The sequence below is a fragment of the Arachis stenosperma genome, chromosome 9, assembly GCF_014773155.1.
Source record: "Arachis stenosperma cultivar V10309 chromosome 9, arast.V10309.gnm1.PFL2, whole genome shotgun sequence".
Taxonomy (NCBI): Eukaryota; Viridiplantae; Streptophyta; class Magnoliopsida; order Fabales; family Fabaceae; genus Arachis; species Arachis stenosperma.
The window spans coordinates 64,130,513-64,157,882 of NC_080385.1; the positions used below are offsets into that span (position 1 = coordinate 64,130,513).

Genomic DNA, 27,370 nt, shown 5'->3' on the forward strand with positions numbered 1-27,370 from the left:
ACAATTAACATTAAAATCAAATCAATGTATTAAATTTCAAAGAAGAAAAAAAATAAAAATCAATTAACCAAAAAAATAATTCTAATCGAACATATTTGTATTTGCTCTTCTTCTCTCAGCATCCAAATTTATGGTTGCCCCAAAAATAATAAACAAATTCTAACCCAAGCAAAAGTTCAAAAATAGTACTCTTTTTCCTCTTTTTGTTTATTCCTTCCTTAACCATATCTCTGCTGCGCACTCCCTTTCCTTGTGTTTTCGTGTTGTCGACCTTGCCTCGCTTTATTGTCTCGTTTTCGTTATTTTGTATCACGCCGTTGTGTTGTCAACGCCTGTAAAATTCAGATAAATGATAAATAATTAATTAATAATTTAATTATGACCAAAAAAGAGTTAAGAATTTAAAATTTATACTTTGAAAATTCATTGGTGAAAATTTAACTTAGAAAATAATTTTGAGCATGAAAATATAATTAATTACGAAAAAAATGTACCGATGTTACAATTAACTATACCAAATTAAATCTGTTTGGTACTGCATGTAAGAAAATCAAAATTATAAAAATAACAAGAAAAATATTTAGAATAAAAACCTAAATACTCATCTTAAAAATTTTGGTCTCAGAGTGGGACCACTGAACTAAAATTATAACTTGCCCTCACTTAAACCTAAGCCCATGACCCAAATACCCCAAATTCATATCATTTGCCTTTTTGAGATAGTGAGTCACGTAGAGAAGAGAAGAGAGGAACCAACTACCCTAACTTCACTATTCACTCATACACTCAAATCCACATATCTCACAAACCATAACTCTTATCGAAGACCCATTTGTGGTTACGCAACTACTCCGTCATCTTCTTCGATTCTACACCACTTTCGCGATCAGTATTCGCAAGATCTTTGGCTCATTTTTGAATTTCTCATTATTTTCGAGTTTTGGTTGAGTGGGTGTGAAACAATGTGATTTCGATGTTTAGAAAAAGCTTAATCTCATGTTTTAGCAGAGTTTTGACTCAAGATTAAGTGGTACAAGGTAAGAAAAATCAACTTTTTCATTGTTCCCAATTTTAAGAGAAAATCCTAGCATAAATATTGAAATAATTGATGTAATTAGATTATATAGAGTAGCTTCTATTGGTTGGTCAATTTTGGTACGAGTTGGATGCTTAGGTTAATTTTGAATCACTTGGTGGAGGCTTAGAGGATCGATTGAGGATTGGGTTGGATCGGAGAAGAAAATCCAAGAGTTGGGAAGCCGCCGTCAACAAGTTATGGGTTTTAGTTTTAGATAGACATTATGTATGGTTATGTGAAAACCTAAGTTAAATTCCCTTAGGATGGTCTTGAATAATGGATGTTGTTGATAGCAATTGTTTGGTGTGAATTTTGTGTTGAATGAGGGTTTGATTGTGAATTTGATTGGTAAATGGATATTGTGGTTCGATTGCCTCATAATGATTATGGAATGGGTAAATTGGGCCAGAGTGTAACACCTTACGACACAGAGTTTTACACTTAAGTCATAAATAAGGGGTGATAAGGTATTAGACCTCTAAAAAGACAAAATACATACATATATATATATATATATATATATATATATATATATATATATACACGAAGTACAAAACATAAATCCCCCCAAAAGTAAATCTTTGCTTTCAGAAGAGTATCCAGCATGCTCAGCGAGGTGCATCATGTCCTGTATCTGAAAACAACAAATTCATGAAATAGGCGAGAACCAAAAGGTTCCCATCAAGGTAAAAGTTCAAAATAGAGACCATGTAAATGTTACATGAACCCACTAGGCAATCCTAAACTTCAGCGACCCAGATCCAAGCCTAGAGTTCTCTCTAAAACAGAAAAATGGAAATTCTATACAAAGAATTCTAGTCTATCTCTTCATTCTGCGCCTTTTGCAACCTCCCAATCACCAATTCAAGAACAACCTTTAGTGTCACCATCGCCAGCATAAGGGATTTCTTAGATATCAAACACATACAAAACATACAAGGAATACACAAATATGGAGAACAGATACAGTGAATAGATCAAGTAGTAGGTAAATAGAATTAATCAAGTAAGCAAGCCAATTACCAAATGAACACATAAGCAAAACATACAAATGTAAATAATGCATGTCTGTCCTATGGCCAATGAGCTCATATGTCAGTTATACAGCCAAACTCGACATGTCCGATAACTAACCCTAGACAATCCCTCAGTGTGCGCATCCCCAAGAGGTTATTCATATTCGTATTCATATTCATTCATTCATCATCTCATTGAGGGAATCATCCGGAAAGGTATAACTGTCCGGCCATATCTTGCGATGGAAGGTCAATAGAATCTTAAATCTTAACCTGGAGCAAGTAGGGACAAACCATTGTGTCTACCCAGGGAGACTCGTGACTCAGATAAATTTTAATTCATATATCATTTGGATCTTTGATCACAATTCATCGTAATCATTATTGCCATCAATCATATATCTGATGACAAGTCATCATATACCCATTTTTCAAGCTAATTTCACTTGTTTTGTTAGCATTTATGCACTTTCTTGCATCCTAAGTAAGTGATTTGGAGTGAAAATGCATAACTTCTCTAAATCAAGCAACCACCATGAAATTAATGTTAAATCATGAGGTTTAAGCTAATTTTAATTGAATTTTAATTGATTTATAAGCCTCTTGAATTTAGTGATACTTGGAGTGGTTGTTTTGGTTTATTATAGGTGAAGAAAAGAAAAGAAAAGGAAAAGCGTGGCCTAAGAAGTGTAGCCCAAGGAAAGGAAAGTGTGGCAAAAGAGAGAAGAAGCGTGCCGCATGCAAAGAGGAAGGCAACATTGCCCTCCACAAGGGCACACTGCCCTCTCGGAGGGCAACATAAGAGAACCAAGAAGAGAAGGCAACTCTGCCCTGCCCACTACAAGGGCAGAGCACAAAATGTGCCTTGGAACCAAGAGGAAGAGAACCTTGCCCTGCCCTCCACAAGGGCAGTATCGGGCTCTCCAAGGAAAGAAATCAAAGGAAAAATGCCTATGATGCATGCCACAAGGATCGAACAAGGAACCATGAGGAAGCTAGGACTTAAGGTTGATTGCTGTGCCATGAAGCCAAGAAAAATGATGAGCGTGTGCTTCTGCCGTGTTTCGAACACGGGACGTGAAAGAGGGAACATTGCCCTGCCCTCTGCGCGGGCAGGGCAGCATCTTGTGTGTGGCGCACCAAGAAGCGATTCTGGCGCACCAATTTTCGACCCTGGCAGCGCCAAGCACGCACACTCCTTGATCTGGCAGCACCACAATTTTCTGCCCTGCCCTTGGCGCAGGCAGGGCAGCGTTTTGCGTTCCTGGCAGCACCAATCCGCACCAACACGCACCCAAGACGCACCAAACCTCCGCACCAAGCACCAATTTTCTGCCCTGCCCTCCACAAGGGCAGGGCAGCCTCCTGGGAGCCACCATTTTGGGCCGAAAATTTAAATTAAAAATCCATTTGAATTCATTTCTTCACCAATTCAAAAGCCCATCCAAATCCCAATATCCAAGAATAGAAAGTGTATAAATAGGAGTTAGTTTGATGTAATTAGGACTTTTACCTTTACTTTTGAATTTTACTTTTACTTTCACTTTTCTTTTGATCTTTGGCAATTGTTCTTGGTGACTTCACCGAGATTTCTGAGAATTGGGGAGAAGAATTGATCTCTCTTCTTCCTCATTCTTGCCTGAGCATTTCTAATCTTCTGTTTATGAGTTTTGGGTGTGAGAAATTGAGGAAATTCTGTCTCAATTCCCATTCAAATTCTCTTCAAATCTCTTTCTGCATAATTGAATCCATTTACATTTCCTTTACTGCTTCTTCTTCTAATTCTTGTCAATTGCTTTGTTAACTTGGATCTAGGAAGGCAAATAGAGATCTAGGCTCTGCTACCTAGTCTCTTGAGACCTGAGACCAAATTTTACTTTTGGTTCCTCTGGGAACCTCTGCTGCACTTTATTTCCTTGCTGATTTAATTCTCATTGCTTCTAATTCAATTTCTGTTCTCTTAATTATTGCAATTCACATTCTCTTGTTTAAATTCTGCAATCCCTGTCCTCAATTCCCTTTTACTTTCAAGCAATTTATATTTCTTGCAATTTAAGTTACTGCAATTTACATTTCTTGCACTTTAAGTTTCAGTCATTTACTTTTTTGTTCTTTAAGATTCAGTCCATTTTACCTTCCTGTTCTTAAATTTACTGCAAATTCCCCTCTCCCTTTACATTTACTGTCATTTACTTCCTGTTAAACACAAATCACTCAACCAACACTTGATCCGCTTGACTAAACCACCCACTAAACTAAAATTGCTCAATCCTTCAATCCCTGTGGGATCGACCTCACTCATGTGAGTTATTATTACTTGATGCGACCCGGTACACTTGCCGGTGAGTTTTGTGTTGGATCGTTTTCCACACATCAAGTTTTTGGCGCCGTTGCCGGGGATTGAAATAGATTGACAATGATTAAGTGAAGTGGAGGTCTAGATTAAGCATTTTTTTCTTTTCTGTTATTCTAATTCTTACTAACACACTAACTGTTTGAGTTTTTGCTTAAACTAACTAAAACTTCATTCGAGCTATAGATTGAAGTTTCATTAGCTTTCTGGGTTTGTGTGTTTATTGTTGTGTGTTTGTATGTCAGGTACAGGAAGATCTTCCCCTATCCTCTCTGAAATTGATCAAAGAACTCTTCGGAGAATAAGAAGAGCCGAAAGAGGGAAGAACGTTGTTGGAGAAGAAGAATCCGAGGAGGAATTCCAAGAAATGGAAGGAGATACCAATCAACCAGGAGAAGGAGCCAACAATAATCAACAACAGAGAAGAGTCTTGGCTTCATACACATTTGCAAATGCTAGGCATTGTGGGAGTAGCATTCTTCCTCCCAATGTCAATGCAAACAATTTTGAACTCAAGCCACAACTCATCACTCTGGTTCAAAACAATTGTTCTTTTGGAGGAGGGCCTTTGGAGGATCCAAATCAACATTTGTCTACCTTCTTGAGAATCTGTGACACGGTGAAAACCAATGGTGTACCTCCTGATAGCTACAAGTTGCTGCTCTTTCCATTCTCTCTCAGAGATAAGGCTACTCAATGGCTAAAGACCTTTCCAAAAGAAAGCATCAACACTTGGGATGACTTGGTGGGCAAGTTTCTTGCCAAATTTTATCCACCTCAAAGAATCCTAAGGTTCAAGACTGAGGTTCAAACGTTCACTCAATTGGAGGCTGAAAACTTATATGAAGCATGGGAAAGATATAAGGCTCTATTGAGGAAATGTCCACCAGAGATGTTCACTGAGTGGGACAAGTTGCAGAACTTCTATGAGGGACTCACTCTTAAAGCTCAAGAAGCTCTTGATCACTCTGCCGGAGGCTCATTACAACTCATGAAGACCACAGAGGAAGCTCGAAACCTCATTGATATGGTGGCCAACAACCAATATTTCTTTGCTCATCAAAGACAACGCCAACCATCACATAGAAGAGGAGTAATGGAGTTGGAAGGAGTTGATTCTATTCTGGCTCAGAACAAGATGATGCAGCAGCAGATTCAGCAACAATTTGAGCAAATGGCCAAAAGGATTGATGGCTTGCAAGTGGCAGCAGTGAACACCACAAGCCAACCTCCAACCACTTGGGTGCAAAGTGAAGACACTCAAGAGGAGCAACAGCAAGAGCAAGTCCAATACATGCACAACCAAAATCCTGGAACAAATGAAGTCTATGGGGATACTTACAATCCACCTTGGAAGAACCATCCCAACCTCAGATGGGGAGACAACCATAATCAAAACCAACAACCATGGCAAAGAAACACAAGTCAGAACAATTGGAAAAACACAAACCACAACCCCCAGCCAAACACTAGTCAAAATACATACAGAAAACCACAAAACAACTACCCCAATTCTAACCAATACCCACCTAATAACCACCCAACTAACCAAAACACCTATCATCATCCATCAACACCCCAAAATCAACCCATCTCACAAGATTCACAGAGAATCACCAATCTAGAGCTGCTCATGGAGAAACTGATGAAGAACCAAGAATTGACAACAAAGAACTAAGAAGCCTCCATGAAGAACCTAGAGAGACAGATTGGACAAATCTCCAAGAAGATTTCTGTTGAAAAACCATCAAGTTCACTACCTAGTGACACCATTCCCAACCCAAAGGAAGAATGCAAGGTCGTGCAACTAAGAAGTGGAAAAGTGTTAACAGATGGTGACCAAGGGGCAACCAAGCATAATGACACTGAGCCAACAAAGAATGATGAAGCCATCAACAAGGACATGATGACCAAGAATGTCCCAGAAAAACTCACAGAGGAAGACAACAAACCACAGAATTTGAAGAAAGGAAAGAAGATCCTGGAAGAACAAATTCCAAAACAACATCAAGTGGAGAAGAGCTCAACACCACCATTACCTTATCCACAGAGATTTCACAAGGAAACAAAGGATCAGCATTTCCACAAATTTCTTGAGACTTTTAAGAAGTTGGAGATCAACATACCTTTAGCTGAAGCATTGGAGCAAATGCCTTTATATGCCAAGTTCCTAAAAGAGCTCATCAACAAGAAAAGAGATTGGAATGAGAAGGAAACGGTGATGCTTAGTGAGGAATGTAGCGCCGTGCTCCAAAAAGGAATCCCACCAAAACTTAAGGATCCAGGGAGTTTTGTAGTGTCATGCACTATAGGCAAACTATCCTTGGACAAAGCTCTCTGTGATCTTGGAGCTAGTATCAACTTAATGCCTTTGTCCATGATAAAGAAGCTTGCCATAGAAGAACTCAAACCCACCAGGATGTCACTAGTCATGGCAGACAGATCAATCAAGATACCAAATGGAATTGTGGAGAATTTGCTAGTAAAGGTTGGAGAGTTTATCTTCCCTGCAGATTTTGTAATCTTAGATACTGATGAGGAAGGCAACAATTCAATCATCTTGGGCAGACCATTTCTAGCAACTGCAAGAGCCATTATAGATGTGGAAAAAGGAGAAATGATTTTCAGAGTACACAATGAGCAAATGATCATCAATGTTTTTAAGTCAATGCAACACCCTCCAGAACAGGAAGATCATTTGAGGGTGGATATGATAGAGAGCCTGGTGGAAGAAATGTTAGATATTGATCAGCATGAGCAAGAAAAAGACAATCAAGAAACAATAGAGGAACATGTGGCTGAAGCCTTCATAAACAAAGAGGTGGAACCAAGCAAGAAAAAAGAGGTGCAAAAGCAAGAACTGAAGCCATTACCTTCTCATCTCAAATATGCATTTCTTGGCACTTCAGAAAGCCTCCCTGTGATCATCAATTCGTCCTTGACAAAGAAAGAAGAAGGAGAGCTTCTGGATGTTCTCAGAGCTCACAAGGATGCCTTAGGATGGACCATTGATGACCTGAAAGGCATCAGCCCTACAGTATGCATGCATAAGATTCTTTTGGAGGACAATTCCAAAGCAGTAATTCAACCTCAGAGAAGACTCAACCCTGCAATGAAGGAAGTCGTCCAGAAGGAAGTAATGAAATTATGGAATGCAGGAATCATATATCCCATCTCTGATAGCTCATGGATAAGCCCAGTCCAAGTGGTACCAAAGAAAGGGGGGATGACATTCATTATTAATGAGAAAAGTGAACTCATTCCCACCAGAACTGTGATAGGGTGGAGGATGTGTATTGACTATAGAAGGTTGAATGATGCCACACGCAAAGATCACTTCCCACTTCCTTTCATTGATCAAATGCTTGAAAGGTTGGCTGGCCATGCTTATTATTGCTTCTTGGATGGCTATTCTGGGTATAATCAGATAGTTGTAGATCCAAAAGACCAAGAAAAGACTTCATTCACATGCCCAGTTGGAGTTTTTGCCTATAGAAGAATGCCATTTAGATTATGCAATGCCCCAGCCACTTTTCAAAGGTGTATGCTTTCCATTTTCTCAGATATGGTTGAAAAATTTTTAGAGGTTTTCATGGATGACTTCTCTGTTTTCGGTGATAACTTCAATACTTGCTTAAACCATCTAACTCTTGTCTTGAAACGGTGCCAAGAAACTAATTTGGTTTTGAACTGGGAGAAGTGCCATTTCATGGTACCTGAGGGGATTGTTCTTGGTCATAAAGTTTCAAGAAGAGGAATAGAGGTTGACAAGGCAAAAGTGGAAATAATAGAAAAACTCCCTCCACCAACTAATGTGAAATCTGTTAGAAGTTTCTTGGGGCATGCAGGATTTTATAGAAGGTTTATCAAAGATTTTTCTAAAATAGCCAAACCTTTGAGTAACCTTTTGATGATTGATCAACCTTTTGTTTTTGATAAAAATTGCCAGCATGCTTTTGAAACTTTAAAACATAAACTCACAACAGCACCAATTATCACACCCCCGGATTGGAACTTACCATTTGAACTCATGTGTGATGCAAGTGAAATTGCAATTGGTGCTGTACTTGGACAGAAAAAGGGAAACTTGCATCATGTCATATATTATGCAAGTAAAGTATTGAATGAAGCTCAAAAAAATTACACTACAACAGAGAAGGAATTGTTAGCTGTAGTCTATGCATTTGATAAGTTCAGATCATACTTGATAGGATCTAAAATTGTGGTTTATACTGATCATGCTGCTCTCAAGTATTTGATGTCAAAACAGGATGCTAAACCAAGACTTATCAGGTGGATTCTACTCTTACAAGAATTTGATATTGAGGTAAGGGACAGGAAAGGCACTGAAAATCTAGTTGCTGATCATTTCTCAAGGCTGCCACCAAAAACAATTCAAAAGGCTTCATTACCTGTGAATGAAAGTTTCCCAGATGAACATCTTATGCATATCCAACAAACACCATGGTTCGCTGATATAGCAAACTACAAAGTAGGGAGAAAGATACCGCAAGAATTCACTAAGCAACAAGTGAGGAAACTAATCAATGAAGCAAAGAAGTTCTTGTGGGATGAACCCTATCTGTTCAGAAGGTGCTCTGATGGAATAATCAGGAGATGTATTCCTGAAGGTGAAATAAGAGACATATTATGGCATTGCCATGGCTCAGCTTATGGTGGACACTTTGGTCCAGAAAGAACAGCAGCAAAAATACTACAAAGTGGGTTCTATTGGCCGACCATCTTCAAAGATGCCAGGGAGTTTGTCCACCAATGTAATGAATGCCAAAGAGCAGGAGGACTAACAAGAAGGAACGAGATGCCACAGAACTTCATTTTGGAAGTAGAATTGTTTGATCTATGGGGCATTGATTTCATGGGACCCTTTCCTCCTTCTTATTCATTTAAATATATCTTGGTAGCAGTAGAGTATGTTTCAAAATGGGTGGAAGCCATAGCCACAACTACCTGTGATGCACAAATTGTCCTCCAATTCCTAAAGAAGCACATCTTTACTAGATATGGAGTGCCCAAGGGTCTCATCAGTGATGGTGGTGGCCATTTTTGTAATAGACAAATGGAGAAACTTCTCCACAAATATGGAGTTATTCATAAGGTAGCCACACCATATCATCCTCAAACTAATGGGCAGGCAGAATTAGCAAACAGGGAACTGAAGAAGATCCTAGAAAAAACAGTTGGTAGCACAAGAAAGGATTGGGCTAGGAAGTTGGAAGATGCACTTTGGGCATACCGAACAGCTTTCAAAACTCCTATTGGGAAGTCCCCATTTCAACTGTTATATGGCAAATCTTGTCATCTCCCTGTAGAGCTTGAGCACAAAGCCTTTTGGGCCACTAAACTTCTAAATTTGGATTCTGAAGCAGCAGGAGAGAAGAGATTGTTGCAGCTGAATGAGCTAGATGAGTTTAGGCTAGAAGCCTATGAAAATACCAAGATATACAAGGAGAAAGCTAAGAGATGGCATGACAGGAAGATATTGAAGAAAGAATTCAAACCTGGACAACAAGTACTCCTGTATAACTCACGGCTCAAGATATTCCCTGGCAAGCTCAAGTCTAAATGGACTGGTCCATACTTGGTAACTAAGGTTTTTCCTTATGGGAGTATTGAATTGCTAGATGAAGCAACAAAGAGTCGGTTTACAGCAAATGGTCATAGAGCAAAACCGTACCTAGGGGGGCAATGGAACAAAGAAAAGGAGGTCCAGAACCTAAATCTCTCTTGAAGCAAAAATAGAAGATGTCAAGCTAGTGACAATAAAAGAGCGCTTGTTGGGAGGCAACCCAACCTGAGGTAGTTGTCTTTTTCATAGCTTTTCAATAAAAATGTTGAATAATTGGTATGCATTGCAAGGAGCTAAGTTTGGTGTTACACACCAAAACAATTTGAGGGAGAATGAAAACTTCTAAGTTTGGTGTTCCACCAAAAATATCATTTAAAAACACACTCTCACCTCTTGTATGATTCTAGCTCCAAGCAATCAATCACATTATTCAACTGTTTAAATTGCTTTCTAGTTTAGATTCTATAACCTTTAGCAAGAATACAAGGTTTCACATATGGTTAACTTGTTATATCTGAGACAGTGGCAAACAATTAAGTTTGGTGTTCCCACACCAAAATCAATCCAGGAACCACACTCAGTTTATACATACTAACCATATAATTAAGGGCTTGAGAAGCAAGCAACTTTGAGGATTATGCAGGACATGAGTCAACAATTGAAGACATTATGCATCTTAACTCAAAGAGAACACAACAGAAGGAAAAATCAAAGGGCTGCAACTTCAAAGGTTGTATCTGAAACTTAATCCTTGCTGCTGTGAAAAGTTTTGAATCTGGAAACCATTGTATGTCTTGCTAAAGTGTTTATCTAGTTGCAAGTGAAATTGTTTGCTAAAAATGCTAAGTCTGCATATTGCTTGTATCCATCACTTAGCTTTAAATATTGTTTTGTTTCCCATATGCTTAAATAAAAGAGTTTGGTTTGAATTGAAAAGTGAAATATCCAATGTTGCATAAGTATGAATGGAAGTTGGTGGTGGTATATGTGTTTGATTAAATGCATAACTCATGAAATAATTGTTGCATAATATCATTCTCATTCAATTGTGAGTTAGCTTGCTGTTACAAAGACTCTCATCAATAATGAAAAGGCCCTCGGTAACAAAAACAGAAAGAAAAAGAAGAAAGAAAAAGCCAAAATGGCAAGAAAAACAAAGAATAAAGGTTGGACACCAATAGCTTGGACCCTAGGACATATGCCTGTGGTGTTCTTGTACTAAGATCTGCTTGGATGAGTAAATTCTAAGGGGTATTTTAAAACCCGGTCACTTAGATCAACTGATTTGGGATGGCCAATTGAAACTCCACAATAAAGAGCAACTTAGATACAAAACATTTAGTTATCCAAAGAGATGCTGGGCATCAATGATCCTAGGAAGAATTAGTGAGCCATGTGTCTGTGGTGGAAAGATGTTGAGCAAAAGAAAAGAAAATAAAGCCAAAGGCTATGCTGCAGCATTTGACACCCAACCTCTAAAAGAATAATAAGCTTGTTAAGCATTGTAAGCCAAGAAAAGTTAGCAAGGGAGTGAGTAAAAAGTGAGTCTTATAACAGCAAGTTTAGCAAGCTTTTGAGGAAAGATATATATTATGTAACAGGAATAATAACCTGAGTTGTCATTGTCTGCATAAATGCCCCATAGATCAAGTTCTGCTATCTGCATAATAAGGATAAGTATCCTTTTCTTATTCATTCCATTTACTCTTAGTTTTGATGCTTGCTTGGGGACAAGCAAGATTTAAGTTTGGTGTTGTGATGACAAGTCATCATATACCCATTTTTCAAGCTAATTTCACTTGTTTTGTTAGCATTTATGCACTTTCTTGCATCCTAAGTAAGTGATTTGGAGTGAAAATGCATAACTTCTCTAAATCAAGCAACCACCATGAAATTAATGTTAAATCATGAGGTTTAAGCTAATTTTAATTGAATTTTAATTGATTTATAAGCCTCTTGAATTTAGTGATACTTGGAGTGGTTGTTTTGGTTTATTATAGGTGAAGAAAAGAAAAGAAAAGGAAAAGCGTGGCCTAAGAAGTGTAGCCCAAGGAAAGGAAAGTGTGGCAAAAGAGAGAAGAAGCGTGCCGCATGCAAAGAGGAAGGCAACATTGCCCTCCACAAGGGCACACTGCCCTCTCGGAGGGCAACATAAGAGAACCAAGAAGAGAAGGCAACTCTGCCCTGCCCACTACAAGGGCAGAGCACAAAATGTGCCTTGGAACCAAGAGGAAGAGAACCTTGCCCTGCCATCTACAAGGGCAGTATCGGGCTCTCCAAGGAAAGAAATCAAAGGGAAAATGCCTATGATGCATGCCACAAGGATCGAACAAGGAACCATGAGGAAGCTAGGACTTAAGGTTGATTGCCGTGCCATGAAGCCAAGAAAAATGATGAGCGTGTGCTTCTGCCGTGTTTCGAACATGGGACGTGAAAGAGGGAACATTGCCCTGCCCTCTGCGCGGGCAGGGCAGCATCTTGTGTGTGGCGCACCAAGAAGCGATTCTGGCGCACCAATTTTCGACCCTGGCAGCGCCAAGCGCGCACACTCCTCGATCTGGCAGCACCACAATTTTCTGCCCTGCCCTTGGCGCGGGCAGGGCAGCGTTTTGCGTTCCTGGCAGCACCAATCCGCACCAACACGCACCCAAGACGCACCAAACCTCCGCACCAAGCACCAATTTTCTGCCCTGCCCTCCACAAGGGCAGCGCAGCCTCCTGGGAGCCACCATTTTGGGCCGAAAATTTAAATTAAAAATCCATTTGAATTCATTTCTTCACCAATTCAAAAGCCCATCCAAATCCCAATATCCAAGAATAGAAAGTGTATAAATAGGAGTTAGTTTGATGTAATTAGGACTTTTACCTTTACTTTTGAATTTTACTTTTACTTTCACTTTTCTTTTGAGCTTTGGCAATTGTTCTTGGTGACTTCACCGAGATTTCTGAGAATTGGGGAGGAGAATTGATCTCTCTTCTTCCTCATTCTTGCCTGAGCATTTCTAATCTTCTGTTTATGAGTTTTGGGTGTGAGAAATTGAGGAAATTCTGTCTCAATTCCCATTCAAATTCTCTTCAAATCTCTTTCTGCATAATTGAATCCATTTACATTTCCTTTACTGCTTCTTCTTCTAATTCTTGTCAATTGCTTTGTTAACTTGGATCTAGGAAGGCAAATAGAGATCTAGGCTCTGCTACCTAGTCTCTTGAGACCTGAGACCAAATTTTACTTTTGGTTCCTCTGGGAACCTCTGCTGCACTTTATTTCCTTGCTGATTTAATTCTCATTGCTTCTAATTCAATTTCTGTTCTCTTAATTGTTGCAATTCACATTCTCTTGTTTAAATTCTGCAATCCCTGTCCTCAATTCCCTTTTACTTTCAAGCAATTTATATTTCTTGCAATTTAAGTTACTGCAATTTACATTTCTTGCACTTTAAGTTTCAGTCATTTACTTTCTTGTTCTTTAAGATTCAGTCCATTTTACCTTCCTGTTCTTAAATTTACTGCAAATTCCCCTCTCCCTTTACATTTACTGTCATTTACTTCCTGTTAAACACAAATCACTCAACCAACACTTGATCCGCTTGACTAAACCACCCACTAAACTAAAATTGCTCAATCCTTCAATCCCTGTAGGATCGACCTCACTCATGTGAGTTATTATTACTTGATGCGACCCGGTACACTTGCCGGTGAGTTTTGTGTTGGATCATTTTCCACACATCAATATCAACATTTCAACATTTATAAATATATAGATAGCCTGATCATCATCATCTCTTAATATCATAATCATCCTCATCATATCTTAATCATAACCAATTATCATCAACTATTAATATCATAATTCATCTCTCTTCGATTTGCTGTCTCGACTCATTAGGTCTCATCCTTAACCCCCTCTACCCTCTATTATATTGGCTCTAGAATCATAACAAGGTTTACAGAGGTTTAGAAGGCTAGAGAAATGGTAAAAAACTCAAAAATTTATTTTTTAGCAAAATAGAATGGTCGTGTACGCAAGCACCCTCCGTGTACATATGAGTCCAAAATTTGGCAATGTCGCGTACGTGGACTACCTTCGCATCTGTGAGAATATTGTTAGAAACATTTGCCCGTGTCGCGTGACATTGCTGCGTACGCATGAGTTCAAAATTTGACATTGTCACATACGTGGACTACTCTCACGTACGCGAGAGTACTAGACAGAACCATTTACTCGCGTCATGTGACATTCTGTGTACGCACAAGTGTAGGACTTTCAAAAAAAGATGATATGCTATAGAAAGTTCAATTTTTTTTTATCAAAACTTCAAACTCGCATAACTTTTCCGTTAAAAATTATTTCGTTCGTTCTTTGAACGTCATAAAGTACTCGGACCTAATTTTCATTTAAGACAAGTTTCACAATATTTGAGGATCCGAGAACCAAGTTATTGCCGTCGAAGTTGGTTAAAATGATATTTTTACCAAATTGAACCTATACTCAATTTCACCAAAATTTCAATTTAACTCATTCATAAGTCACTCTAAAACTATTTATACACATTCTAAACATCCAGGTATCAATTCTCAATCATTCTAAGAATCCAATTATCCTATCAATCATTCATTTCCAACAATTCCCATCAATATTCAACATCAACAATTCACAATTCACTCAATTCTACAATATTGCCACCAAATTAATCATACATATACATACATACATTCATTCAACTAATCACAACAACCAATTTCAATTTAAACCTATCCTAGGGACAATTAACCTATGTATTCATATAATTTTACATAATGTCTACTTGAAACTCAAACTCATACCTTAATGACATTGATTTTCTCCCAACTTTGAATTGTCTCCGGCAAACTCGATGTCTGGCAATCCTCACTCCTTTGATTCCGCAACTCAACTCCGCACTAAACCACGTCAAGTAAGTTCCAACCAAGCTATTCAATCTAAATTTTTACCAATTCATACATAATCACAATTCTCAATCCCTAACCTTCATGAAATTGAAAAATTGAAAGAGGTTAAGAGTTTTTCACCTTTACTCACTGTTCATATGGATGAAATCTAGCAATAGCTCATACTAGAGCACCTCTAAACCATCAAAGTTACAAAATTTCTCAATACCCCAAACCAAAATCACAAAATTAAAGAGAAGGAATAATTGGATAAGAAATTTTGAGTTTCTTACCACTTTGATTAGATAGAATGAAAGAAGATTTTGAGACAAACACGTGGTCATAAATGGTTCGTCCATCGGAGCTTTGGATTGAAAGTTATGAGCAATTTAGTGTGACTCAATTCTACAATATTGCCACCAAATTAATCATACATATACATACATACATTCATTCAACTAATCACAACAACCAATTTCAATTTAAACCTATCCTAGGGACAATTAACCTATGTATTCATATAATTTTACATAATGTCTACTTGAAACTCAAACTCATACCTTAATGACATTGATTTTCTCCCAACTTTGAATTGTCTCCGGCAAACTCGATGTCTGGCAATCCTCACTCCTTTGATTCCGCAACTCAACTCCGCACTAAACCACGTCAAGTAAGTTCCAACCAAGCTATTCAATCTAAATTTTTACCAATTCATACATAATCACAATTCTCAATCCCTAACCTTCATGAAATTGAAAAATTGAAAGAGGTTAAGAGTTTTTCACCTTTACTCACTGTTCATATGGATGAAATCTAGCAATAGCTCATACTAGAGCACCTCTAAACCATCAAAGTTACAAAATTTCTCAATACCCCAAACCAAAATCACAAAATTAAAGAGAAGGAATAATTGGATAAGAAATTTTGAGTTTCTTACCACTTTGATTAGATAGAATGAAAGAAGATTTTGAGACAAACACGTGGTCACAAATGGTTCGTCCATCGGAGCTTTGGATTGAAAGTTATGAGCAATTTAGTGTGATGTGTGAATAGTGACATAGGCCATTTGTTCTTCCTCCCTCCGTCACCATCACTCTCTTTCTCTTTCACTTAGGAATATTGTGGTTGAAGTGTTTTAGGGCAAGGGGTATCCCAAGGTTGATTTTTGGTGTGTTTGGCATAATTTCAGGCCAAAACCTTTAGATTAGTATTTTAATATATATCCTAAATATTTTTACTTCCCCAAACTATAAAATTTAATTTCCTAATCTCCTTGGTTCATAATTAATCTATTAGTTATCAGAGTGTGAAATCAAGCTCGTGCGTTGATGAGCGAATATTTTATACGCTTTTTGGCATCATTTTCATATAGTTCTTAGTATGTTTTGTTTAGTTTTTATTAAGTTTTTATAGGTTTTAGTGTTAAATTCACATTTTTGGATCTACTTTGATTTTTTGTGTTTTTGTGCAATTTCAGGTAATTTCTGGCTGAAATTGAGGAGCTGGTCTGATTTAGAGACAGAGAAAGCATTGTAGATGCTGTCCAAATCTGACCTCCTTGCACTCGAAAGAGCTTTTCTGGAGCTACAAAAGTCTAAATAGAGCGTTCTCAACAGATATGGAAATCTAACCTTCAGAGCTTTCCAGAAATATATAAGGTAGCATTTGTTCTGAGGTACTGGAATAGAGACTGGGAGACTGAGATACAATATCATGTTTGTTGGCTCAGAGACTGGTACTAAAATTTCTATCTCTGTCCCTAAAATTTCAGTATTTCAGTACCTCCAAAAAGTAGAGACATAGGGGACTGAAATTTTTAGAGACGGAAACTAAAATTTTGATAACATTTTAAACTTGGCTTATGGACAAGTAGAGGACGTGCTAGTAAAGGTCAAAGGCTTTTACATCCTTGCTGATTTCATAATCCTAGACACTGGGAAGGATGAGGATGAATCCATCATCCTTGGAAGACCCTTTTTAGCCATAGCAAAAGCTGTGATTAATGTGGACAGAGGAGAGTTGATCCTTCAATTGAATGAGGACTACCTTGTGTTTAAAACTCAAGGATCACCCTCTGTAACCATGGAGAGAAAGCAAGAAAAACTTCTCTCAATGCAGAGTCAAACAAAACCCCCACAGTCAAACTCTAAGTTTGGTGTTGGGAGGCCACAACCAAGCTCTAAGTTTGGTGTTGGGAGGTCCCAACAATGCTCTGAACATATGTGAAGCTCCATGAGAGCTCACTGCCAAGCTATTGACATTAAAGAAGCGCTTATTGGCAGGCAACCCAATTTTATTTATCTATGTTATTTTATATTTTCTTTAGGTTGATGATCATGTAGAGTCACAAAAACAACTGCAAAAATCAAAGCAGATTCAAAAACAGCATTAAAAATTGCACACCCTAGAGGATAAGGTTATTGGCGTTTAAACGCCAGTAAGAGTAGCAGAATGGGCGTTAAACGTCCAGCCTGGCACCATTCTGGGCGTTTAACGCTAGAAATGGGCACCAGACTAGCGTTTAACGCCAGAACAGAGCATCAAGTTGGCGTTAAACGCCAGAAACAAGCAACTGGCGTTTAACGCCAGAAACAGGCAACAGTTTGGCGTTAAACGCCATAATTGCACTCTTTGGGTGTTTTGCACGCCTAAATAGAGCAGGGATGAGAAGTCCTTGACCCCTCAGGATCTGTGGACCCCACAGGATCCCCACCTACCCCACCTCTCTCTCTCTCTCCCCCTCGCACATCTCTATAACACTCTACCCAAAACACCACTCACCTATCAAATCCTATCCTCTTCCCTATATAAACCCCTCCACACTCCTTCATTTTCACACATTGCCAACACTACTTCTACCCCTTGGCCGAACCACATACCATCCTCCATCTTCTCCATTTTCTTCTTTTTCCCATTCTTTCTTTCTTCTTTTGCTCGAGGACGAGAAAACCTTTTAAGTTTGGTGTGGTAAAAGCATTGTTTTTTACTTTTCCATAACCATTTATGGCACCTAAGGCCGGAGAAACCTCTAGAAAGAGGAAAGGGAAGGCAAAAGCTTCCACCTCCGAGTCATGGGAGATGGAGAGATTCATCTCAAAAGCCCATCACTAGAAAAATGATTGAACAAACAAGAGAGCCCACTTATGGACCTCAACAAGAGCATGAGGAATTCCCTCATCAAGAAATTCCTGAGATGCCTCAAGGGATACATTTTTCTCCACACAACTATTGGGAGCAACTAAGGATAGGAGCACCAAAAGCACTAGGGATGGAGCAACAAAGGCAAGGAAGAGACATTGAGGAGCTCATGCGTTCCATTGGATCTTCAAGAGGAAGAACTAGCCGCCATCACTAAGGTGGACCCGTTCTTTGATTTTCTTGTTCTTATTTTTCTGTTTTTCAAATTTGATGCTTTATGTTTGTCTATGTTTGTGTCTTCATTACATGATCATTAGTGTCTAGTATCTATGTCTTAAAGCTATGAATAATTCTATGAATCCTTCACCTCTCTTAAATGAAAAATGTGCCTAATTACAAAAGAACAAGAAGTACTTGGATTTCAAATTTTATCTTGAAATTAGTTTAATTATTTTATGTGGTGTAAATACTTTTTGTTTTCTAATGAATGCTTGAACAGTGCATATTTTTTATATTGAAGTTTATGAATGTTAAAATTGTTGGCTCTTCAAAGAATGATGAACAAAGAGAAATGTTATTGATAATTTGAAAAATCATGAAATTGATTCTTGAAGCAAGAAAAAGCAGTGAAAAGAAAAAAAAGTAGCGAAAAAAAAAGAAAAAGCCAATAGCCCTTTAAACCAAAAGGCAAGGGTAAAAAGGATCCAAGGCTTTAAGCATTAATGGATATGAGGGCCCAAGAAAATAAAATTCAGGCCTAAGCGGCTAAATCAAGCTGTCCCTAACCATGTGCTTGTGTCATGAAGGTCCAAGTGAAAAGCTTGAGACTGAGTGGTTAAAGTCAATGATCCAAAGCAAAAAGAGTGTGCTTAAGAACTCTGGACACCTCTAACTGGAGACTTTAGCAAAGCTGAGTCACAATCTGAAAAAAGTTCACCTAGTTATGTGTCTGTGGCATTTATGTATCCGGTGGTAATACTGGAAAACAAAGTGCTTAGGGCCACAGCCAAGACTCATAAAGTAGCTGTGTTCAAGAATCAACGTACTAAACTAGGAGAATCAATAACACTATCTAAAATTCTGAGTTCCTATAGATGCCAATCATTCTGAATTTTAAAGGATCAAGTGAGATGCCAAAACTGTTCAGAAGCAAAAAGCTACTAGCCCCGCTCATCTAATTGGGACTAAGTTTCATTGATATTGTGAGATTCATTGTATGTTCTCTTCTTTTTATCCTATTTAATTTTCAGTTGCTTGGGGACAAGCAACAATTTAAGTTTGGTGTTGTGATAAGCGGATAATTTATACACTTTTTGGCATTATTTTTACATAGTTTTTAATATTATTTAGTTAGTTTTTAGTATATTTTTATTAGTTTTTAAGCAAAATTCACATTTCTGGACTTTACTATGAGTTTGTGTATTTTTCTATGATTTCAGGTATTTTCTGACTGAAATTGATGGACCTGAGCAAAAATCTGATTCAGAGGCTGAAAAAGGACTGCTGATGCTGTTGGATTCTGACCTCTCTGCACTCGAAATGGACTTTTGGAGCTACAGAAACCCAAATGGCGCGCTCTCAATTGCGTTAGAAAGTAGACATCCAGGGCTTTCCAGCAATATATAATAGTCCATATTTTTCTCGAGTTTAGATGATGCAAACTGGCGTTCAACGCCAGCTTTTTGCCCTATTCTGGCGTTAAACGCCAGAAACAAGTTGCAAGCTAGAGTAAAACGCCAGAAATAAGTTACAAACTGGCGTTTAACTCCAAGAGAAGTCTCTACACATGAAAGCTTCAATGCTCAGCCCAAACACACACCAAGTGGGCCCGGAAGTGGATTTCTGCATCATTTACCTATTTCTGTAACCCTAGTAACTAGTTTAGTATAAATAGAACTTTTTACTATTTTATTAGGGGTCTTTTTCCCTATTTTCGAATTCATATGCCGTTTGGGGAGGCTGGCCATTCAGCCATGCCTAGACCTTGTTCTTATGTATTTTCAACGGTGGAGTTTTTACACACTATAGATTAAGGTGTGGAGCTCTGCTGTTCCTCGAGTATTAATGCAAAGTACTATTGTTCTTCTATTCAATTCATGCTTATTCTTATTCTAAGATATCCATTCGCACACAAGAACATGATGAATGTGATGATTACATGACACTCATCACCATTCTCACTTATGAACGCGTGATTGACAACCACTTTTGTTCTACATGAAAACAAGCTTGAAGGTATATCTCTTTGGTTTCTAATCAATGATTCACATTGAATCCCCTCTGACAATGGGGCATCTGAATCCGAGATTAGAATCTTCGTGGTATAGGCTAGAATCCATTGGCAGCATTCCTGAGATCCAGAAAGTCTAAACCTTGTCTGTGGTATTCCGAGTAGGATCTGGGAAGGGATGACTGTGACGAGCTTCAAACTCGTGACTGTAGGGCGTAGTGATAGACGCAAAAGGATAGTAAATCCTATTCCTACACGATCAAGAACCAACAGCTGATTAGCCATACGATATATGTGCATGGTATTTTTCATCCGAGACGAGAAATCGACTGTTGATTAGCCGTACAGAAACCGTAGAGGACCATTTTCACTGAGAGGACTGGAAGTAGCCATTGACAACGGTGACACCCAACATACAGCTTGCCATGGAAAGGAGTATGAAGGATTGGATGAAGGCAATAGGAAAGCAGAGATTCATAAGGAACAACGCATCTCCAAACGCTTATCTGAAATTCCCACCAATGAATTACATGAGTATCTCTATCTTTATTTTATGTTTATTTATCTTTTAATTATCAAAAGTTTATAACCATTTGAATCCACCTGACTGAGATTTACAAGATGACTATAGCTTGCTTCAAGCCGACAATCTCCGTAGGATCGACCCTTACTCACGTAAGGTTTATTACTTGGACGACCCAGTGTACTTGCTGGTTAGTTGTGCAAAGTTATAAAAAAGAGTTAAGATTACAATTGTGCATATCAAGTTGTTGGCGCCATTGAGATCACAATTTCGTGCACCAAAAGCCAAGGCCTAATTAATAAAGATATCTAAACTGGAAAGAAAAAAAATCAAAATGCTTCATTTAATAGAGTAATTCGTAGATCATAAATGGAATGATCCGAGAAGAAATATAGTACCTTAGCTTGTTACTTCTCTAGTATAATTCACATCAATCTTTTAGAAAAGAGCAATGGAGAAAAATGACAAAAGTTTGTAAATCTTTCGAAATTAATATAAATTCTGCAAATCAATTACACAACAGCAAATTCAAAATAAAACTAAACAAGAAATATTAGATAATTTAATTTAGGCAATTCAAAACAAAATAGAATACAGAAAAATTCAACTAAAAGAATTCAAAATTTAACTGAGTTCAATTTGACAGAGAAAATTCAAAAATTAATCCAATAACTAGTACAATAATAAATTAGAAATCATATTCAAAACAAAATCAATGAATATAGTATATTAAAGTTTGAACATTGAATTAAAGTATTGAAAAGACCAGAGGTGAGAGGAAACTATCAAAGGAGAAAAGAGAAGGTTTATAGCTTACCTAAACCAGCAATGCCATAACGGAAAAGAGATCAAGGGAGCAAAGATGAGCAGCAAGCCATACCCAAGGGAGTAGCCAACGCGAGCATGTGACACAAGGTGTTGACAGCATAATGGCTTGAGGCAGGGCGGCGATTGCACAATGGCATGACGTAGGGCAACGAAGGCAGGACAACGACGTGAGACAGGGAAGCACGTAGCGGAGACAGAATTTAGAAAGAAACAAGCGCCAAGTAAAAGGAAACGAGAATTGGTTTTGAGCTTTTGCTTGGGTTAAGATTTGTTTATCATTTTTGAGATAACAATAAATTTGGATGTCCAGAGAATAAGAACAAATATAGATATTTTTAAATTGAGATTATTTTTTTGGTTAATTAATTTTGATTTTTTTATTTGTTAGATTGATTTCATTTTAATTTTAATTGTTATTGAAAAAGGAGCTTTTTGTAACAAAACTAAAAAAAACGTATTTAATTGTTTGAAAAAATAAATATAATTCATGTAAAAAAAATTTTATTTATCCATTTTTTTATATCGTATTAATTTGTATAAATTAACAAGGTTTAACTATTTTGTTGGTCCTTATAATTTCATGAAATTTTCAATTAGGTCTCTATACTTTTTTTCTTTTTAATTGGGTCCCTGTATTAATTTTTTTTTTATTTAATTCCTCTTAGTAGTAATTGGTTTAATTTTATAGAGACTCAAATAAAAAAAAAATTAGTATAAAGACCTAAATAAAAGAAAAAAAAATGTAAAGACCTAACTAAAAAAAATTTTAGCACAAGGACTCAATTAAAAAAAAATATAAAAATCTAATTAAAAATTTCGTAATACAGGAGGAACGAAATAATTAAACCAATTAACAATCGTACCGAAACCATCGCTTTACAGATTTATAAGAACTCATCATAATATCAAGCTTTATCCTTTCATTCCTTGTATTATCTGCGCTTTATTCTGTTATTGGTTCAAAATAGGCAATGAGATAACAACTAACAACCGCACACCGTATATTATAAATATTTTATTTATTCTTCATATAGCATTGCATTACATCAAATACAATATTATCAGACCTTAATTATTTCGTCGGGTCTTATACTGTGAACCTTATTCTGTGAAGCATACCAAACAGGTAATAACATAACAACAACCACACATATATAATATATTATTATATATTATATGACTATACTTAACGGTTATACTACTTCAAATATATATGGAGGATGGAAGGTTACTTCAAATCCTGTAATACTCGAGTGTCGGGGTCATTCCAAGTCTTAAATCGAATTGGATAGTAAAATCTTTTATAGTTGTTTCCCTATAAATGGCAGGATTTTCTTCTGATAATATTTCTTTTATGGGACCATAAAGTCTATTAGTTGGATACATAGTATTAGTAGTGAAAAAGCAAGCCACTGATATCCTTGGTGTTGCTCCTGGTGCTAAAACTCTGTGCTTGATGCTCTTGAATTTGTCATTACTGATAAGCTGAAACATAAAATAAATGATCTCTTTCAAATAAATCTCTTTGGATCCTCCAAAATAATAATTAAAAGAAGCTCAAACTCCGACACTGGTTATATTCATCAAATTAATTAAATTGGAAAATTATTATTACTACTCACCTGGGTTAGGTCTCCAATATTAATGACTAAGGCTCCCTCCACTGGCTTAACATCAATCCAGCGATTTTCAACCAACACTTGGAGGCCACCAGTGTGATCTTGGAGAAGAATAGTGAGGAAATTTGGGTCTGTGTGTGCTTTGTTTCCAATTGTTTTATCTGGTTCAGGACATGCTGGGTAGTAGTGAGATAATAGAAACATTCCTTGGGCACACTCCATTTCTTCCAAGTGTTTAGGCTTCAGTCCTAAAGCCTCTGATAGCAACTCGAACAGGGTGAGTCCTAATTTGTAAGCATATTCTGAATAACAAATCGTGATGTCCCTGTCATAAATTTCCCAAAAAAAATTAAGAAGGATTGAATGATAATTACTTGTCTAAATTTCATACAAATTAAATCTTTCTTGCTATTTCTATATATAATTTTTAGGACTTTTGTTTTAGCTAGATTATTTTACTTCATTCTCATGCATTGTAATTTGAGAAAAATATATTCCCCTTATTTATTTCAGGTTTTAAAAATAGCTCCTAAGGGTGTGTTCAACACGCCGTCATATTTAGCATATAATCGCATAAAGTAATACTTCTCGCTCGGACACTATTCAGCCGTGAAGGGTATTTAATGTATTGTTTAAATTTATACGTCATGACTTTCTTACAGTCAAAATCATCTATAACTTAGTTTTTGTGGTGTAACTCTTTTGTATTCTCAATAATAATAATAATAATAATAATAATAATAATAATAATTTATTTATAGTTTCGAAGAAAATTGATCAAATAATTCATTAAATTATTGATAAAGCATAAATACCAAAATAAGTAATAACTCAAATAATATCTCAATACGTACAAATTGGATTACATTAAAAAGAATAAATATTTGATAATAGATAAACATTTTAAATAAATAATATATATATATATATATATATATATATATATATATATATATACTATAAATTAAATTATCAAACAGATATAAATAATTAAAAAAATTAATATATAAAAGATTGGTCTTTTATTTTAAAACGTTGGTTTTTTTATATAAAGAGATTGGTCTTTATCATAATTGTTTGAAATATTAGTAAATAAAGAATAACATCATACAGTATAAAATTTTATATATTATACATGATAGAGAGTGTTACTTCAAACACTGTCTAGTAATATCATAATTACCTGCAAGTCTCAGGAAATTCCTCAGGTTTTGGAGGCTCAGGAAGCATAAGAGAAATTAAAGAATCTCTCCAGTTTGCTGCTTTTGCTTGATATAGGTCATAATTACTCGTAAATCTCACTTTCTTTAACCTGTCGCGGCTATAATATACTTTCTTCACATCATTTGGTTCCTCATGAAACCTACGAGTTCCTTCTTTCATCTCATCAAGAATTTCTTGGGGGATCCCATGATTCACGATTTGGAAAAACCCATATTTTTCACAAGCTTGACGAACCTTTGTCACGATGTCTTTTCTTGCAACACCACCAGTATCTTTCGACGAATTTCCAATAAGTCCGAGATCAATCACTGGAACCTGAAGAAACTCGTCTTCAGATGGCGGTGACGATGCTTTGGATGCTTGAAATTTTGTAAAAATTAGAGGAACTTTGGTCACACCATTATCAACAAGTCCTTTGACACCGAGTTTGGTGTCATCGAAAGCCTTTAGCTCTCTTTCCCATTCATCATGGGTTGAACTTTGTTGGATAATAGGATTCTCCATTTCGTACTTGTGTATCTACTTAGCTTATTAGTTTTTGTTTCTGCTTTGTAATAGGTGCTGTGATGCTTTGAAACTTAGGTCACCTTGGGGCCATTTATATACTAAACCACAAGTCCACAAGGAAGGTTGTAATAACAATTATGTATTGCTTAGTCAAAACAAATAATTAATAAATTCAAAAATTTTGAAATCTGATCCGAGTTATAATATTGTTCAACTTATATTCCAAAAGTATAGTTGATTTTCTAATTAAATTTTATTTTTATTTTTACTCATTCTTTTTTATAGTACAATAATAATCTTAACTAGTTTTTCATGACTAAGGTTCAGTCATATATTCTCGTATGTAATAACGATTCTTTAATTTTGAGGATAAAAAATATATATATAAATTTTAAAATAATAAAGTAAAAGTCAAACGCAAAAAGAAAATTTCATTTTAGAAAAAATAAAACGGCATGTATAGTAAGAAGAATAAATAAATATTATATATAATTATAAAGAAGAAAATAGATATTCTAAAATTGTTGAACTAGTTGTGTTGTAACACCCTATCAGTCTAAACCTTACCTCTAGCCGTAAAGTAAAGGGTAACAAAGTGTCACGATAGTTCAAAAGCTTATACAATATTATATATAGAAAGAAGTAGTAATACTAGAAGCTCGATGAAGGAATAAAAGCTCAATGTCGCATAAAGCAGAATTACATACGTGAAACATTCACATACAATAACTAAACGCGTAGACAACATAAGAACAGTACATGCAAATATACAACCTTGCAATAAAGCTACAAGATACAAGGTAGTGGCTAATAGATAAACAAGTAAATATATATCACATACAAAAGGAATTAGATACAGCCTGCGGAGTTTAGGCCGACTAGTCAAGAGATACAACATAATTTTATAAAAGACTTACTTCCTATCTCTCAAAAGTTAAAACAAAAGTCTCTAAGGCAACAAAGTTATATAAATACAAAAGATGAGAGAAAACTATAACAAAAGTAAAGTAGAATAAATCAAAGGAGAAACCATCTTCCACTCTGTCACCATGTCCACAAACTCACTGAGGTGGGTTGCGACCAGCATCTGAAAAACAACAACATATGGTATGAGAACTCGAGGTTCTCAATATGGTAATAGTGCCCAATATATAAGATGTAAGGTTCTGGGATGCCAAAGGCAATCGTAAAACTTCACATCAACCATAAGGTTCAAGCTTATAAAACAATTTAATAAAATCCTTAAATGGGTCATCTATCTTAGGAGATTTTCTAAGCTAACATTAACACCGCTGTCTCACAGCCTTTGCCAGCCTAACCTCCATGCGATCCCATTGCCACCGCCTACCGAGCCTCTTCAATCCTAGTAGAAAACACAAATAATGCAAACAAGTAAAGCACAAGTACATATACAGCAAGTAGAACAAATAGCAAGTAGGCATGTGATACATTTAGGCACAATAGAAGTTAAGAAAAACATACAAATAGATAGAAAATTCATATGATGAATGCCTATTATATTGGCTCGTGATATCACTTGTCGGTCCATAAATGCCAACCCGACACATCCTTTCGGTTGTTGTCTTTCTGCCACGTTCGAGGATATAGTGCCTGACACACTATTATTCCGAGGATATAGTGGCTGGCACACTTGCATGCTCATTCCGAGGATATAGTGCCTGTCACACTCTTGCAACAAAAAAGGTTATGCGAGCGGGATACCTAGCCACAAACCTCACATCACACCGTAAGCGGGATTAACCACCACCCTTATTGTACAACAACTCATCATTAATCTCTGAGTCCCAGACTTGTCATAACCATCATTAATTGTTGATTTCACAAATTATCATCAACACTTAAGTTCTCAAAGTCATCACCTATAACACTTCACCCATTCACCTACAACTTCAAAAGCCTAAGTCTCCGTCTTCTAAACTCATACAGAAATTTACCAATTTGATTCACTAACTCATCTGTATTAGTCTTAGGGCCTAATTACTAGCTAAAAATCTTAAATGGTAATTAAAGAAGTTTAGAAAGTTAGAGAGCCCTTGAAAAGTAAAGAAAATATTTTTTTTAGCAAAACAAGGGTCTTGCGTATGCCAAACCCTGTCCTACTAGTGCGTGAAATTAAACTCGCACAACTTCACCGGCAAGTGCACTGGGTCATCCAAGTAATACCTCAGTTGAGTAAGGGTCGATCCCACGAGGATTGTTGGATTGAGCAAGTTGTGGTTATCCTGCAGATCTTAGTCAAGCAAATGGAAAGATAGTTGTTGTTGTTGTAGGCGCATAAAGCAAAATAATAAAGAAAGCAATAATGAAATTAACGTAGGAATAATAATAAGAAAATAGT

The 27,370-nt window shown here is 36.7% G+C and overlaps 1 protein-coding gene and 1 long non-coding RNA gene across 2 annotated transcripts; both read right to left on the bottom strand.

Moving 5' to 3' along the window:
* Positions 1 to 89: 89 nt before the first annotated feature.
* LOC130948214 (uncharacterized) lies at positions 90 to 21,956 on the bottom strand. The gene is made up of 3 exons (XR_009072975.1): positions 21,651 to 21,956; positions 14,859 to 15,684; positions 90 to 332 (listed from the first exon to the last, which is right to left on the bottom strand). It is a non-coding gene; the product is annotated as an uncharacterized LOC130948214 (long non-coding RNA).
* Positions 21,957 to 22,638: 682 nt separating this feature from the next.
* LOC130951622 (deacetoxyvindoline 4-hydroxylase-like) lies at positions 22,639 to 25,084 on the bottom strand. Its single transcript, XM_057880317.1, has 3 exons — positions 24,464 to 25,084; positions 23,284 to 23,605; positions 22,639 to 23,146 (listed from the first exon to the last, which is right to left on the bottom strand). Exons 1-3 carry the CDS (start codon positions 25,006 to 25,008, stop codon positions 22,895 to 22,897), a joined length of 1,119 nt encoding a protein of 372 aa, XP_057736300.1. The 5' UTR covers positions 25,009 to 25,084; the 3' UTR covers positions 22,639 to 22,894.
* Positions 25,085 to 27,370: the final 2,286 nt, after the last annotated feature.

Excerpts from the sequence above, each read along its gene's own strand:
- LOC130951622 (XM_057880317.1), bottom strand. The coding sequence starts at position 25,008 with ATGGAGAATCCTATTATCCAACAAAGTTCAACCCATGATGAATGGGAA. Across the intron at positions 23,606-24,463 it reads GAATTTCCTGAGACTTGCAG|GGACATCACGATTTGTTATT; the intron begins GTAATTATGATA and ends AATTTATGACAG. Across the intron at positions 23,147-23,283 it reads ATATTGGAGACCTAACCCAG|CTTATCAGTAATGACAAATT; the intron begins GTGAGTAGTAAT and ends TTTATGTTTCAG.